This window comes from Oncorhynchus nerka, linkage group LG11 (assembly GCF_034236695.1).
Source record: "Oncorhynchus nerka isolate Pitt River linkage group LG11, Oner_Uvic_2.0, whole genome shotgun sequence".
In the NCBI taxonomy this organism is placed as follows: Eukaryota; Metazoa; Chordata; class Actinopteri; order Salmoniformes; family Salmonidae; genus Oncorhynchus; species Oncorhynchus nerka.
The window spans coordinates 51,017,177-51,035,350 of NC_088406.1; the positions used below are offsets into that span (position 1 = coordinate 51,017,177).

Below are 18,174 nucleotides of genomic sequence, written 5' to 3' on the forward strand. Positions count from 1 at the left end.
TTGTTGTACTAGGCTTCTGGCTAAAATGCTTGCTCGCTAGCCTAACTTCCTTTAATGGACAAAATTAACTAACATTAGCCTTCTACATTTAGCTTCCATCCTCTCAGCCCAGGGTCACAACAATGTATGAATTTATGGATAGATCAGAATCATCGTTGTAATCATTGACCAGTACAGAAAAATAAGTAAACCTCCAAGTCCAAATCGCTATCTCCATCCATGACTAATTTAGGAAAGTGCCAATTGTGGCTAGCTAGCTAGCTACCGGAGGACAACAACACAAAGAGATGCAACAATTTAAGTTGTTTCTGTCAATGATCCAAACTGGCTTCCCTTGACACTTTGTTTTGGTGTGCCAGGACCATTCACCATTGAGCTCACTCAGTTTAGCTAAATGCTGATTGGCTATTTATTTGAACCTTTTTTAAAATCAAGGGAGCCAAAATGTTCGCTGGCTTCCCTTGCATTAAATGCTATGGGCGGCAACGATGTCATACTCTTTTTGACCAGACCGCAACAGATAGATGGCCTACACATACAGAGACAGAGGAGCGCTGTTTCGTTCGCTTTCTCCGGTTAAATACATTCAGCCTCTTGCGATTTGTAGGAAAATTATGAAACACAGAGAGACAAAAGATAAATATGTATATACAGTACCAGTCAAAAGTTTGGACACACCTACTCATTTGAAGGGTTTTCATTTATTTGGACTATTTTCGACATTGTAGAATAATAGTGAAGACATCAAAACTACGAAATAACACACCGGATCATGTAGTAACCAAAAAAGTGTTAAACAAATAAATATATTTTAGATTCTTCAAAGTAGCCACCCTTTGCCTCGATGACAGCTTTGCACACTCTTGGCATCCTCTCAACCAGATTCATGAGGAATGCTTTTCCAACAATCTTGAAGGAGTTCCCACTTATATTGAGCACTTGGTGGCTGCTTCCTTCACTCTGCAGTCCAACTCATCCCAAACCATCTCAGTTGGGTTGAGGTTGGATGATTGTCGAGGCCAGGTCATCTGAGGCAGCACTCCATCACTCTCCTTCTTGGTCAAATAGCCCTTCCACAGCATGGAGGTGTGTTTTGGGTCATTGTCCTGACCCAATAAGCGCCAACCAGATGGGAGGGCGTATCGCTGCAGAATGCTGTGGTAGCCATGCTGGTTAAGTGTGCCTTAAATTCTACATAAATCACTTACAGTGTCACCAGTAAAGCACCCCTACACCATCACACCTCCTCTTCCATCCTTCAAGGTAGGAACCACACATGCTGGGGATCATCCGTTCACCTACTCTGCGTCTCACAAAGACACAGCGGTTGGAAGCAAAACTCTCAAATTTGGACTCATCAGACCAAGGACAGACTTCCACTGGTGTAATGTCCATTGCTTGTGTTTCTTGGCCCAAGCAACTGTATTATTCTTATTGGTGTCCTTTAGTAGTGGTTTCTTTGCAGCATTTTTACCATGAAGGACTGATTCACGCAGTCTCCTCTAAACAGTTGATTTTGAGATGTGTCTGTTACTTGAACTCTGTGAAGCATTTAATTGGGCTGCAATATGAGGTGCAGTGAACTCTAATGAACGTATCCTCTGCAGCAGAGGTAACCCTGGGTCTTCCTTTCTTGTGGTGGTCCTCATGAGAGGAACTGCACTTGAAGAAATGTTCAAAGTTCTTGAAATGTTCTGTATTGACTGACCTTCATGTCTTAAAGTAATGATGGACTGTTGTTTCTCTTTGCAAATTTGAACTGTTCTTGCCATAATATGGACTTGGTCTTTTACCAAATAGGGCTATCTTCTGTATACCACCCTTACCTTGTCACAACACAACTGATTGGCTCAACGGAACTACGAAGGAAAGAAATTCCATGAATTAACTTTTAACGAGGCACACCTGTTGACTGAAATGCATTCCAGGTGATTACCTCATGAAGCTGGTTGAGAGAATGCCAAGAGTGTGCAAAGAAGAATCTAAAATCTGAAATATATTTGGATTTGTTTAACCCTTTTTTGGTTACTACATGATTCCATATGTGTTATCTACAATGTAGAAAATGGTAATGAAAATCCATTGAATGAGTAGGTGTTTCCAAACTTTTGAATGGCACTGAATATGTTTTCTTTTTTCTTGCTACATTTTTTGTGGAAGCTTTGCTTCCCCTGGCTTCCCTTGGGATCTATGAATACACGCCACTGCTGACCCGGTAACTGAGCGGGTCCTGGTCCAAAAATCTAACTTTTACATCAGGGTTGGGTCTTGTTTGATTGTCATTGGGTTTAGGGTCTATGTAACTACAGCTGATAAACCTGATTGTCGTCGGGTCCATTCGGAGTTCGGGTCTGATTGTTCTATGGTCCGTTTGACTCTGGGGCCATCTTTTTTTATGATAGGTCCTTTTGAGTCTGGGTCTGATTGTCCTTGTGTCCATTCGGGTGCAGGTCCAACTTTTAAGACCTGATAAAACCTCCACAATGGGTGGCTTAGGTTACATGCTTAGGTTCCGTGATTGCCATGGCACCGTGAGGTCGCCTAGGCAGAGAGCTCTGCAAAATATTTGACATATTTTCATTATTTGTTTATATTATGTATGTTTTTAATACAAAACATTTGAGGGTCGAACTGAAATATCTGGATGGTAACTCATGGAGTTTAAGTCATGTTTATTTGCTAGCTAGCTGGCCAATGGTATTTGAATGACACATCATTTCTCCAGCTTTTTGTTCCACCTGTCCCGGCTCCTGCAGGACGTGGACTGCAGTGTAAGAGAATGGCAGAGGCTCGACTCATTGGAGACTGTTCCAGACTACTAAGAAGTGATGCAGTCACCTCAACTCTTAGCCAAGACAGACTGGCATGCATAAGATTTTTGTGTGTTTTTGGGATATTTTATTTCAGCTCATGAAACATGGGACCAACACTTTTTTTTTGTTCCGTGTGTATTTATATTCCCTAACTCTGACATGGCTCATTCTGATATTTCTTAATTTATTTAATAACATTTTGGGGATTTATGTGTATTGTTTTATATTGTTAGGTATTACTGCACTGTTGGAGCTAGAAACATAAGCATTTCGCTGTACCATAGGCTACATGACCAAATGTATGTGGACACCTGCTTGTTGAACATCTCATTCCAAAATAATGGGCATTAATATGGAGTTGGTCCACCCTTTGCTGCTATAACAGCCTCCACTCTTCTGGGATGGCTTTTCGTTAGATGTTGGGACATGGCTGCGGGGACTTGCTTCCATTTCGACAAGAGCATTAGTGAGGTCAGGCACTGATGTTGGGTGGTTTGGCCTGGCTCACAGTCGGCGTTCCAAATCATCCCAAAGATGTTAGATGGGGTTGAGGTCAGGGCTCTGTGCATGCCAGTCAAGTTCTTCCACACCGATCTCAACAAAACATTTCTGTATGGACCTCAATTTGTGCACGGGTGCATTTTCATGCTGAAACAGGAAAGGGCCCTCCCCAAACTGTTGCCACAAAGATGAAAGCACAGAATCGTCTAAAATGTCATGGTCTGCTGTAGCATTAAGATTTCCCTTTACTGGAACTAAGGGGCCTATTCCGAACCATGAAAAACATCCCCAGACCATTATTCCTCTTTCACCAAACTTTACAGTTGGCACTATGCATTGGGGCAGGTAGTGTTTTCCTGGCATCTGCCAAACCAAGACCGAGCACGCCCCCATTCTCATCGACGGAACTGTAGTGGAGAAGGTTGAGAGCTTCAAGGTCCTTGGTGTCGACATCACTAACAAACTATCATGGTCCAAACACACCAAGACAGTGGTGAAGAGGGCACGAGAACACCTATTCCACCTCAGGAGACTTAAAAGATTTGGCATGGGTCCTCAGATCCTCAAAAAGTTCAACAGCTGCACCATGGTTGCATCACTGCCTGGTATGGTAACTGCTCGGCCTCCAACCGCAAGGCACGACAGAGGGTAGTGCGTACGGCCCAGTCATCACTGGGGCCAATCTTCCTGCCATCCAGGACCTCTATACTAAGCGGTGTTAGAGGAAGGCCCAACAAATTGCCAAGGACTCCAGCTACCCTAGTCATAGACTGTTCTCTCTGCTACTGCACGGCAAGCGGTAACGGAGTACCAATTCTAGGTCAAAAGGCTTCTTAACAGCTTCTACCCCTCAAGCCATAAGACTCTTGAACAGTTTCTCAAATGGCTACCCGGACTATTTGCATTGTCCCCACCCCACCCCCCATTTGTACACTGCTGCTACTCTCTGTTTATTATCCATGCATAGTCATGTTACCTCTACCTACATGTACTTATTACCTCAATTACCTCGACTAACCGGTGTTCCCTCACGTTGACTCTGTACCGGCACCCCCTGTATATAGCCTCGCTACTGTTATTTTATTGTTGCTCCTTAATTATTTGTTAGATTTATATTTTTCTTAGAACTGCATTGTTGGTTAAGGGCTTGTAAGTCAGCATTTCATTGTAAGGTGAAATGTTGTATGTTGTAATCGGCACATGTGACAAATAACATTTGGTTTGATTCGATTTGGTGATGCGGGATTCATCACTACAGAGAATGCGTTTCCACTGCTCGAGAGTCCAATGGCGGCGAGCTTTACAGCACTCCAGCCAACGCTTTGGTTTTGCGTATGGTGATCTTAGGATTGTGTACTGTTGCTTGGCCATGGAAACCTATTTCATGAAGCTCCCAACGAACAGTTATTGTGCTGGCGTTGTTTCAAATCTGGTATTTTTTTTCCTCCCAGCTCTGGGCTGGGAACAGTCGCTGAAAGCTCTGGACTGGGAACTGTCGCCGGAAGCTCTGGACTAGGAACTGTTGGACTGGGAACTGTCGCCGGAAGCTCTGGACTGGGAACTGTCGCCGGAAGCTCTGGACTGTGGAGGCGCACCGGAAGCCTGATGTGTGGTGCAGGCACTGGTGGTACCGGGCTGGTGACACACACCTCAGGGTGAGTGCGGGGAGCAGGCACAGGACGTACTGGACTGTGGAGGCGCACTGGAGATCTGGAGCATAGAGCTTGGCACAATGCGTCCTGGCTGGATGCTCACTTGAGCCCAGCAAGTGTGGGGCGCTGGCACAGGACGCACTGGGCTGTGCAGACGCACAGGAGACACAGTGCGCAGTGCCGGCACGGGATATCCTGGTCCAGGGAGGTGTACTGGAGATCAGGCACACTGAGCCGAACAAGAACCCACAAACACCAAAGGGAAATGGCTACCTAAATATGATCCCCAATCATAGACAACGGTAAACAGCTGCCTCTGATTGGGAACCATATCAGCCCACCATAAACATAAACATACAAATACCTAGACCTACAAAACCCCTAGACATACAAAAACCCTAGACAATACAAAACCCCTGGACAATACAGAACTCCCTAGACAATACAAAAACTAGCGTATCCACCCTAGTCACACCCTGACCTAACCAAAATATAAAGAAAACAGAGATATCTCAGGTCAGGGCGTGACATTCATGCTCAAGGGGTAATCCTACAGATTCCCATCTTTCAATGAGAAACTGATTTTAATTTGATCAGTTAGGGGTGTTGTACCTTGTTGCCATATAACAACATTAACATATATTGCTTAGAATGTCTGAGTACCCTAGCAGGTCTCAAACCCAGGCCACTAGCACCAATGACAGATGCCCTAACCACTGTCCCAATAAGGGATATCTCTAGGGAATGTGCTTATCAGGCCAGCATAGTAAGGGCCTGTCCTGAAGCAAACACCAACCTTTTCCCTAGGCACTTGTGTAGATCTGAAACAACTGGATAGGTGTAAGCAACAGGGTGAATGCACATTGAAGTAAATCTCAGCTGTTAAAAGTACTCAATAAAAATGTTTTATTGATCATGGTGATTCAGGATTAACATTAAAACAGGGTGAAATGCCCCACCAACATTAGACCACTATACAGAAAGCCTTAACATTGCTATAATAAGTAAATCACATCAATGATGAGAGAATAGTCAGATGAACTGCTAACTGATGCAGACATGGTGGCGGAGCAAAAAGATTGGAATGCTGTGAACCTAGGAAGTTGTGAAGACATACTGAATAATAGTTACTGTATAAATGAACATTTCCAGTCATTCTTATCCAGAGTAATTTAGGTTTAAGAGCCTTGCTCAAGGGCATATTGACAGAATTTTCACCTAGTCAGCTCAGGGATTTGAACCAACAATCTTTCGGTGACTGGCCCAACACTCTTAACTGCTGGGCTACCTGCCACCCACAATGCAATTGTGTATGTTAAGTAAGTCAATTGAAAACACTGTATGTTAAAAGCACTGCGTTTGTCCCTAACCTTGGCAACAGACTGAGCACTATGAATGGATCAGTGGTTCACTAATCAGGGCCTTGATGGGCTCTGCAACAGTAAGAAGGTGTGATGTGTAATGAAAACATTTTGGGGGGGGAGAATGTTTCTTTGGGACCATCAGGTGACGTGTTCAGAGAACATTGGCAACCATGCCCTGCTATGTTTGGTGGGAAGTTAATGGAATATTCTCCTAACCCTCAGAAAATGTTATTGTCAGACAGCACATCAGCACACAAATATTTGTAGCATATATTGTGACAGTAAATATCTATGATTCAACTGATTATGTTTTTATGCGAAAGTACTTACATCAAATGACCAGCAAGGGGCATAATAATTATAGCATTTTATAACACTGCAAATAGAAATAGAATATAGGCACTAGAAGTGTTCTGTGTCAAACGTATTAGCGATCCTACGACCGTTCTATGTATTACATTTCTATTTGCAGCGTCCTGCGACGTAAAGTGTCCTGAACATGCCCCCCGTCGTCGTCACTAGTTACCCCAGCCACAAAGTCATAAAACCTGTTTATTTCAACAATTTGTCTTCTTCAAATCTGATGTTAAACCTAACCTTAACCACACACCTTATGCCTAACCTTAAATTAGGACCAACAATATAATTTTGGTTTCAATGTTTTCGACATATCTTTGTGGCTGTGGTAACTAGTGGAAACACCATGCCCCTGGATATGCGATGACGTATGGACAACAAACAGTTGGACTCGAGTAAGCTAACGTTACGTTAGCTAGCACAAGGACGAGGAGAGAAAACAGCTTCTTTGCATTCAAGCGCTTCTCGGGGAACGTCAATAAGCGGCATGTCTTTGTTTTAAAATAACAACCAAAAAGGAGATTATTGTTCAACAGTTAAATCATTTGGGTACGAGAACGAAACATGCTCCGGACTATGACGCTTGTTTTTCTCCTTACCTAGTCGAGGATTGTGATGCGAGGTGCTCTGGTGAGACCGCGAACGACATTCGGAAATAATTTTTCTTGAGCTAGAATGATTGACTCAAAAACAAAGCATTTGGGTTTACCGAAAGGTGCATAAAACTACACCGGTCTAGATGTCATTGTCGGGCAACTACTTTAGCTAGCTTCATGCACATTAAATAGTATTTTGCTAACGTAATGGAGGCACCGTGGGTACAGTTTTAGCTAGCTGGTCACCCAAAATATAGCTATAACGTTAGCTAGCTTCCACATCCACTTTTAGAGTGTGCTGACCAAAAAAATACAGAATACTGTAACATAAAACGGCTATCCATGCACTTTGTTGATATCTATCGTGGTTACCTAGCGTTATATTAGCTAGCCAAACAAGTATAAACTAGATTGAGACTAGCAGCAGAATACATTTGTTTCTCGGTTAGGAGGATTTGTCACGGTCGTTTGACACGAGGTGTTGCCTTTATCTCTGGATAATTTCACAACAATTTACCGTTCATGGACATGTGATATGGTAAATTTATCAAAGTTTTTCTGAAATGACAATTTCAGGCTATAAATATTCTGAACTGCAGGCACCCATCACGTGTCAAACCAGTCAAATTTGCTTGCTTGAAAGTTGTCAATAATGTGCGAAATTATCTCTTGAAATAGTTCTGTGTGGGCACAAATAGCTGTTTTGTCAATCAATTACGTTAACACTCAAAAAGCACTTATATTGTCATTGACAAAGTTGTAAACATTCTTGATGAAAGCATTTATTTTACAAATTATGTTAGCTATTGAAGGATCATAGACCAACATTCAAAGGTTAGACTGACATCTACTCAAAGGCATCACTTTAAATATCTTGTGTCAAGTATAGAGTTCTCGAATCCAGTCAATTGCCAACACTGTCTTCCTGGAAATGAAAATATGAATGTCGAGGAGCAAGCTCTGGATTTGTGCAATGTCAAAATGAAGAATAATGTTGGTGACAATACTACCAATAACTCGGAAGAGATCATTCCCCGGCTTTCTGAACTGATGGATGGAGATTTGTGTAAACAAGGCATTGGCAACGAAGCCGCCAACACGTCCTCTCTAGCTAAGCTCACAGACAACCCGCGAAGGGAGGACAACCACCGGTCAAAAGAGACACTAGAAATCGACGAAGTGAATGGGAATAAGAACAACAGCGTCCCAGATACCTTTGCAATAGTCAGTTCTGACTTTGATGTTTATCATGACGACCAACGCCAAGATGAGAGTATCAAGGATACAACACCATTGTCCCTCATGTTTTCTATTGAGGAAGGGGATGATGGTGGGGATATGGACATTGGTGTGGATTTGAGTCTGGATGAAAGTGGCATGTTGGAGTCAGAACCTACAGACCAGGGACCATCCCTAGCAGAGGAGGCATCCTCAAGCAGTACCAATCCAGATTCATCAACTCCAGACGCTGTCACCGACAAGGAACCTGAGAAACCCTCAGAACAGGAGGACTCGCCACCTGTCACTGCCCCAGGAGAGGTCCTCTCTCCAGCCCTGGATGAGGGGGATGATAAACACAAAAATGGCAAGAGGGTGACTTTTCCTTCAGATGAGGATATTGTCTCTGGAGCAGTGGAGCCCAAGGACCCTTGGAGACATGGTAATTTCTAACACTGTTTTCTAAGCTATATCTGCTTATGTTACTCATATATGTTTAGGCCTTGTATGTGTGGCGTCCTTAGCCTTGCTGTGACCTCAAGCTGGGGATGCCATACAGTGCAGTCTGGTGCTCTTGAACTCTGACTGGCAAAGAGGAACACTGTCACGGTGTACCTTTCTGTTGTCCCTGGCCTAATAGAGGGTTTTGACGCTCACTAGACTTTGCACTTTTAAGTGTTGGATTGTAGGGTTGGCGTGATACTCTGAAACATGAAGCAGATATAATTTATTGATGAAAACAGTCTTAATGTTAATAACAAACAGCATTATGTCGTCACCTAGAGTTACATTTGTTTATTTTGCAAGCTATAGCACCCACAATTTGACAAAGTAGTTGTTTATAGGGCCAAGGAGTTCAGTCTAATTTGGTGTTTTCTTCTGCCTTCCATAGCAACCATTAGACCCCAATCTGTAGTCACACCATTGTCAAGTTCATCCCCAGGCAATACATTTCAATTTGAGTCATTTAGTAGACGCTCTTGTCCAGAGCAACTTACGGTAGCGAGTTGGGCCTATACTAAGGCCTATACAATACCTAGGATTTATATAAATCTATCAGACTCCCTTGTCAAAATGAAGAATTTAATCATCTTACACAGATGACTTAACATATGAGAATACAAGGTGGGTAATGGTTCCACATGGGCTTCTCCACCAGCTCAAAATGAAGTGAGTTCCCTTAGACGTCTCTGTGTGTCTTCCTCATGAGTCAGACCAGGCACTCCTTAAATGCATGCCGTTTTAGTAGTGGGCACTGTTTATTTAGGGAAAACGCCTCAGTATTAGCCTGTGTTGTTGTATGTGGCTTGTAGTGATATTCCTTACATCTGCTAGGTGGATAGAGGTGTATTAATTCTGAATGAACAATTTGTCTTTCTGTTTTGCATACAGAATAAGTCAAGTGTTTGTATGCCTGTGGGCTTATTTTTATAAGGATGCTGCCGTTTCTCTTGATTGAACATTTCCTGTAGGCACCCCAAGCACTTGCAGACTAGGTTCTTTAATGTAGGAGGGTCAGGTGTGGGTGGGGAGATTTCAGGGGATGCAAAAAAAGCAGCAAGGTTGACATACATTTTCAATCTCAATGTTCAATTGACTTGAAATGATCTGGATAGCTTCATAGTACTTTAACACCAAAACAAACCTACTCAGACAGTTGTGTCCAATGAGGGTCAAGTGGGTGACCTTTACCATGTCACTAACTGAACACAGTTCAGTTTGTTTTACATGAGTTCCCAGATAGGAATAGAAATACCCTAATTCGTGCAATTAGATTTCACATCAAAACAGGAATTATCTCGATGGGTTTACTCATGGGAAAAATCCATGGCGACACCCCCCGTTACATCACGGCAGTTCCTGAGGTTACGGACATGGCCGCCAAGAAGTTATCAGTTTCAAAGGTCCAGTGGCCGGAGAGGGAGGGTGCCAGGGACATCACATGATTCAAGATAACATTCTGCCATCTAGGGTAGATGCATGACTGATATCTTGATTAGTGTGTGCATTCCTATATTTCTGTCAATACAATACCATCAGTCATGTTAGATACACTGCCAACAGTAAATAGGACAAAATGGTGGTAGGGCTGGGCGATATGGACAAAATATCACACCACGATGTCTTTGACATTTATGATGGTATTTTATGTTTTTTAATAATAGTTGTAAATATGCTTTATGCGTAGTTCATGACCCTAGGTGGGCAACACAACTTATAAGTGATTTCAATGGGCCTTTCTCCATTTATAGTGTTCAAGCCTACTCCAGGCAAAAATCAATTTCTGCATTTCTTGCACTTTAATGATCATTTCCACGCTGTGCCACGAAGTATGATATGGGCAAACAATATAGGCCCAGTTAATTGGTGAACTATTGGAATCATGGAAATATAATAATTATTCTGATTCTATAGTGTTAGGTTCTAAATAAGCAGAGTAACACTCACGGACGACGAGTAAAGCTCAAACCAAGTTTATTCACCCACTGGACCATGCAGTTGCATAAGACAGACATATTTACACAAGCACTGGTATTTAAACTTTCCTCCTATGTGGAGTCTCTTCACAAATCTGGCCAGCCAATACATATCTGTTGCTAGACAGGACTTTAGCGATGCCTGTTCTTTCTCACTTCATCTGTCCTCTGCCTAAATTCCTCACTCTTCCCAAACTTACGGCTGTCCTGTTGACTTGTACCAGACTGTGGCCCTTCTCCTTTCCATAGGATGTCTATCAATAACATGTTCTGACAATGTAAATGTTCTACATTTCCGTCTCCCACAGTAACATGAATAAGGATTTTTCAAGTTTAGAAGTCAGAACCCATCAATAGTTAGAATATAGTGGTCAGCATCTTGGAATAAACCCGGGAGGAATTATTGACAGGGTAAGAACGAATGTCTTGGTCAGTGTTTCCATGTGACCCTAATTGTTACATGACATGTTTTCTAACTTTGTGTAGCTAGCTAACATTCATGCTTCGCCTATTCCTCTCTAAGATAAGATACCGTTGTACAACCATGCTTATCTAGGCCTACACCAGCGCTGGTACCAGACAGTATTAGTTAGCTGCGTTTGCTCTGACTCTTGGAACATTTAGCAAGCCAGCTAACTGGTTAGCATTAGTGGCTATCACTATTTTTAGCAACACCTTGCAAAGAAAAGACAAACGAGCAGATAGTTTGCAGACCATAAGATACACAAATGTAATAGTGTATAGCAGTGGTTCCCAAACCTTTTATCGTCCTGTACCCCTTCAAACATTCAACCTCCAGCTGCATACCCCCTCTAGCACCAGGGTCAGCGCACTCTCAAATGTTGTTTTTTGACAATATTTATTAAACACTAGAATGAGTGTGTATTTTTTTTCTCTGGAAAGTTCCTCCGTAATTGTGCACCCAGCTCACTCGGATGCTTCACTATATCACATTTGACATTGTCCGTAAGCTTGAGTTCATTTGCACACAACAAATAATACATTGATGGAAGGACCAGTGTATTGTCCTTGTTAATGCAGGCAGAGAAGAGCTCCAACTTCTTAATCATAGCCCCAATTTTGTCCCGCATATTGAATATAGTTGCGGAGAGTCCCTGTAATCCTAGATTCTGATTATTCAGGCGAGAAAAAACATCACCCAGATAGGCCAGTCGTGTGAGAAACTCGTTATGCAAACAGTCGGACAAGTGAAAATGATGGTCAGTAAAGAGCACTTTAAGCTCGTCTCTCAATTAAAAAAAAAAAATGTGTCAATATTTTGCCCCTTGATAACCAGCGCACCTTTCTGTATGTTGTAAAAGTGTTACATGGTCGCTGCCCATATTATTGCATAATGCAGAAAATACACGAGTTCAGTTTTCTTGCTTTAACAAAGTTAACAATTTTTTCACTGTAGTGTCCAAAACGTCTTTCAAGCCGCCAGGCATTCCCTTGGCAGCAAGAGCCTCTCGGTAGATGCTGCAGTGTACCCAAGTGGTGTCGGGAGCAACTGCTTGCACGCGTGTTACTATTCCACTATGTCTCCCTGTCATGGCTTTTGCTCCGTCAGTACAGATACCAACGCATCTTGACCACCAAAGTCCATTTGATGTCACAAATCTGTCCAGTACTTTAAAAATATATTCTTCTGTTGTCCTTGTTTGCAGAAGAGTATGTCTTCCTGAATTGACTCCACATAAATGTAACGGACATGTGCCAGGCCCCGCCATGTCTGTTGACTCATCCAGCTGTAACAAATATAATTCACTGGCTTGTATGCGAAGCATGAATTATTTCAAAACATTTCCTGCCATGTCACTGTCACTCCACAATAATATGGAGCTTGCCTGTCCTAGCCACTCGGTAGCTCACCATATAAGACACTTCTAGCCCCTTCTTATTAATGGTATGTTGCTTTTATACATGTCTTACTACTCGAAAGTTGTATTAATTCTCGCTCAAAAAAACTCCTGTGGCTTATTTTTCAAATGGGCATGTTTCCTTTCAAAATGTCGTGAGAGAGTAACGGTCAATGTGATTGGATGTTTATTGTTTGACTAGGCTACCTTACCTGTATTTGACATTGTTGTTATTTTGCTGAACACTAAATGGTTTAATTTGATTTTTGGCGGTGAAACGAGGCTAAAAAAACTCACTCAAATGTATAGCCCCGTTGGAAAATCTAAATGGAAAGTAGCACGCCACCAACATTGTTGCATGTTTATTTTTTCATTTAACTTTTTTTTTTTAAACTAGGCAAGTCAGTTAAGAACAAATTCTTATTTACAATGACGGCCAAACCCTGACAACGCTGGGCCAATTGTGTGCCGCCCTGTGGGACTCCCAATCACAGCCGGCCAATCACAGCCTGGATTCGAACCAGGGTGTTCGTAGTGACTCCTCTAGCACTGAGACAGTGCCTTAGACGGCTGTGCCTTAGACGGCTGTGCCTTAGACGGCTGTGCCACTCGGGAGCCCGTCGGTCTGACCATGCAGAGGGAACTGTAAGAAAGTGATCGTTACTCCGTTGTCGAGCAACTGCTCTATCCTCTGAGTGACAGAGGGCTTGGTGTGGTTAGTGGCATGCAACAGAGGGGGAGAGATGACTGAACTAGCAAATGGCGTAAACTATAGAAACTGACATTTACACGCCAGAGCTGCGTATCACATTTAACAAACCAAACATTGAAATACCGTTATAGAAGGTAAAGTAAATACTCAAAGCTGTCAGTGCATCAATACCTGTATAGAGTCAAATACGGTATACCACCCAGCCCTAAGTGGTAGATATTTCGGGCCAATGTTAAATGAGTTTTAATCATGATGATAACCCGTCTATCGTAAGTGCTGCAGAAGACTGAGCGATGTTGTCTACTGATGTTTTACTCCCTCAACACGTTCATAATTTCCATTTTCACCATTTGAAACATCCAGATCTAGACATCCCAGGAAGTTTGAGGCATGGGCCTAGTATTCATAACAAGCGTGCAGTGTCCTCGATCCCCATCCAATATCCTTGTGTCTTTTGTCTTTCCTTCCTCTTCTTTGATATTGCATGAAGGAGTAGGCCTAGCCTAGATCTCTCTGTCTCTGTGCGTTTCTTGGTTCAGCTGTCTTTCCCAGGGTCATGTTCACTCATGGAGAAGTGTGTCTTGAGCGGGTGTGATGGGCAGTGACTTATCCAACCGTGGCCCAGGAAATGAAACGTATCCCCCCGAGCCTCTTCATGGTTCACTTGGACTCGATCATCGTCACCATGGCTCCGGCCTGGAGACTTCCTTGACTCACAGGTCTAGTATCAGCTCTTCACTGCCCAAACCTCATCTAAGCAGTCAGGAGGAACAAACTTGGCCTCAAGTGCTTAGTGCTGCTCTCTCCACCTGGAGCAGACCCAGAGACTGGATGCTTCTCCATTTTATTCACACTGTGCTAGACTAGAGGTGAATTCACTAGGTGTTATATTTTGACATCAAAATCAATCAAATCAATCAAACTGTAGGCTCTTATTTCCATAGTGGTTTAGGCCTGTTTGTAGTAGTAGCTACAAGTCATGAAATTGTATAGCCTTTCTTTGTTGTCTCACATGCTGACATGTTCAGAATGGTCATAGTTTATGTGGCTTCTAGGATACAGGATGCCTTACGAGATGGTGTCTGTTTAGTTTCTGCGGCGCTTGTGGATAGATGTAGGTAGATGTCACGATGTAGTTTGCCATTGAAATTAGAGGTCGACCGATTAATCGGAATGGCTGATTTAATTAGGGCCGATTTCAAGTTTTCATAACAATCGGAAATTGGTATTTTTGGGTGCCAATTAAAAAACTTTATTTAACTAGGCAAGTCAGTTAAGAACACGTTCTTATTTTCAATGACGGCCTTAGAACGGTGGGTTAACTGCAGTGGTGCAGATCATCAGAATATACTTTAAAAATATATATATTTTCCCACAAATATATATAAAATTATTCCCCAGAGAGTACTCTTCATTTCATAGCTTTCTTCTTGGTTGCACTGCTTCCAGCCCCAGGTTGAGATTTGGAGGGCTGGTCTTTATGTTAGATCTTTTATCCAATCATATTCAGCCATCACGTGTTGCCAGGGCTCTAAAATCTGCCTTCAGGCCTTCAGAATCAACAGTGCGGGCGCTTGTAGCTTAAAGTGAATGGAAATGAAAATTTAGTGTCAACCAATCAGCTTTAGAGTTGGCTATTGTACGCCTGCTGGCTGGCTCCAGTGTTACACAGAAGCCAGCTAGCAGGCGTAGTGCGTGCACGTCTTTTGATTGGATTACCAATATTGAGAGGCAGGTCCTATGGGCAGGTCTATGCAGAACCTCAGAACTAGGAATCTGAATTTGATAAACAAATTAATTTGCATACTACTAAGCTGTTTTTTCAACCCACAATGGCGGAAGGAGGAGAAGATATCGATTTGGTCGAGGATATAATTATAACGCCATTCTCAAGACGAACTTTTCAAGAAAAGTTAGACATTGTAAGGAGAGGTCCGACGTTTGACATGTTTCTGTGGACATTATGAACACTATTTGGAATTTCCGTCTGCGTTGTCGTGACTGCTCTTTCCTGTGGATTTGTGAACATAACGCGACAAACAAACGTCGGTATTTTGGGTATAAAAATAATCTTTATGGAACAAAAGGAACATTTGTTGTGTAACTGGGAGGCTTGTGAGTCCAAACATCCGAAGATCATCAAAGGTAAACGGTTCATTTGATTGCTTTTCTGATTTTCGTGACCAAGCTTCCTGATGCTAAGTGTACATAATGCTATGCTAGGCTATCGATAAACTCGTTATTCTGTGTGTTATTATGTTATAATTAAGTCTATGATTTTTTTATATATATTTTTTTAACCTTTTATTTAACTAGGCAAGTCAGTTAACCTCTTACGTCGACCCGACATGCATGCGTCCCATCTAGCCATCTGGAAATGCAAATGCGCTACGCTAAATGCTAATAGCACTCGTTAAAACTCAAACTTTCATTAAAACACACATGCAGGGTACTGAATTAAAGCTACACTCGTTGTGAATCCAGCCAACAAGTCAGATTTTTAAAATGCTTTTCGGCGAAAGCATGAGAAGCTATTATCTGATAGCATGCAACACCCCGAAATACCCGAAGGGGACGTAAACAAAATAATTAGCATAGCCGGCGCTACACAAAACGCAGAAATAAAATATAAAACATTCATTACCTTTGACGATCTTCTTTGTTGGCACTCCTAGATGTCCCATAAACATCACTATTGGGTCTTTTTTTCGATTAAATCGGTCCATATATACCCTAAATATCGATCTATGGAAAGTGTGTGATCAAGGAAAAAACAGCTTTTTAAAACGCAACGTCATTTTTTTAAATAAAAAAAGTCGACGATAAACTTTCACAAAACACTTCGAAATACTTTTGTAATCCAACTTTAGGTATTAGTAAACGTTAATAATCTATCAAATTGATCACGGGGCGATGTGTATTCAATAGCTCCACGTCTTGAAATCATGTTCAGAAATTTCTACTCCAAAACATCCTGTCGGAGACCGGAAGGAATGGGCTCTCTCGTACTCGTTTGACCAAGAAACAAAGCGCAGGCAAATGACAAGACTGGCGACATCTTGTGGAAGCTGTAGGACTTGCAATCTCAGCCCCATCTAATTTGCTTTCCAATAGACAATACATGCAAGTAGCGCATTGATATATTTTCCAGTTTTCAGTGATCAGATTTTCTTGCGCTTTTCGATGAAACGCACGTTCTGTTATAGTCACAGCCGTGATTTAACCAGTTTTAGAAACGTCAGAGTGTTTTCTATCCACACATACTAATCATATGCATATACTATATTCCTGGCATGAGTAGCAGGACGCTGAAATGTTGCACGATTTTTAACAGAATGTTTGAAAAAGTGGGGGGTAGACTTAACAGGTTTTAAGAACAAATTATTATTTTCAATGACGGCCTAGGAACAGTGGGTTAACTGCCTGTTCAGGGGCAGAACGACAGATTTGTACCTTGTCAGCTCGGGAGGGGTTTGAACTTGCAACCTTCTGGTTACTTGTCCTATAAATACTATATTAACTACAACCTAAAACCTCTTACCTTGGAATATTGACGTCTCATGTTAAAAGGAACCACCAACTTTCATATGTTCTCATGTTCTGAGCAAGGAACTCAAACGTTAGCTTTCTTATATGGCACATATTGCACTTTTACTTCTCCAACACTTTGTTTTTGCATTATTTAAACCAAATTGAACATGTTTCATTATTTATTTGAGGCTAAATGGATTTTTATTGATGCATTATATTAAGTTAAAATAAGTGTTCATTCGGTATTGTTGTAATTGTCATTATTACAAATAAAAATTAAAAATCGGCCGATTTAATTGGGATCGGCTTTTTAAAACAAAATCATAATCGGTCAACCTCTAATTGAAATACACATCCACTGGGTGTTGTAGAGACTGGCCTCGATAATATTGAAGGTGATTTTTTAAAATCTGAACAAATTGATAGATGAAACTATTCCCTGCATAGTGTCACACTGCAGTGAGATTGTACAAGGAGTCCTAGCCTCTTTTGTCCTGGAGCACTTCCCCAGTTCTGGCTGGGGATTGAATGTTGCATAATTTCCTCAAGATTCCTGAACTTCCCATCATGACTCTTAGCAGCTTTGCTTCCTCTCCTCCCTCCTTATTCCCCCTCCCTTTCCCTCTCTCATCCTTCCCCTTTCCATCTCTCGTCCATCCTTTCTCATTCTCTCGGGCATTCGTGGGAAAACCATGTGCTGACTCCTTACATCAGTGGTTCGTTCCCAACCTTTTTTGTTTACTGTACCACCAACTGAGTTTAGCTCTGCCCGGAGTACCCCTGACGTACCCCCTCAAGTGCATTAACATTTTTACCAGTAAGCCTACGGTCTCATTAATCTTCTCAACTACCCCTGTGGTTAGACCAAGTACCCCCAGGAATCCTAGTAACCCTGGTTGGGAACCAGTGCCTTACATTATGCTAGAAGCATGTGGGCTATTGTTGGTTCTTCCATTGACGTATCATACAAATGAGATTAGTTGATATTTGTAAATATTCTGATTCTGTTAGCTACACTGTGTTTTGTTATAAGTGAAAGCAATTTTCCCCTGAAGAAAATAATAAATTGAATGCTGGATCTCATGTCAAAACAA

General features: G+C 42.0%; 1 protein-coding gene across 2 annotated transcripts in view; it reads left to right on the forward strand.

Annotated features, from left to right (window-relative positions):
* Positions 1–7,052: 7,052 nt before the first annotated feature.
* Positions 7,053–18,174, forward strand: part of LOC115137090 (protein phosphatase 1 regulatory subunit 37-like) — a 51,305-nt gene continuing 40,183 nt past the window's right edge. Inside the window, exon 1 of one of the 2 annotated variants that reach the window (XM_065024630.1) lies at positions 7,053–8,943. In XM_065024630.1, coding sequence (XP_064880702.1) covers positions 8,223–8,943 — 721 coding nt within the window. In that variant the 5' untranslated portion in view covers positions 7,053–8,222. The remainder of the gene's footprint in view (positions 8,944–18,174) is intronic. The other variant, XM_029673133.2, reaches the window with a different exon arrangement.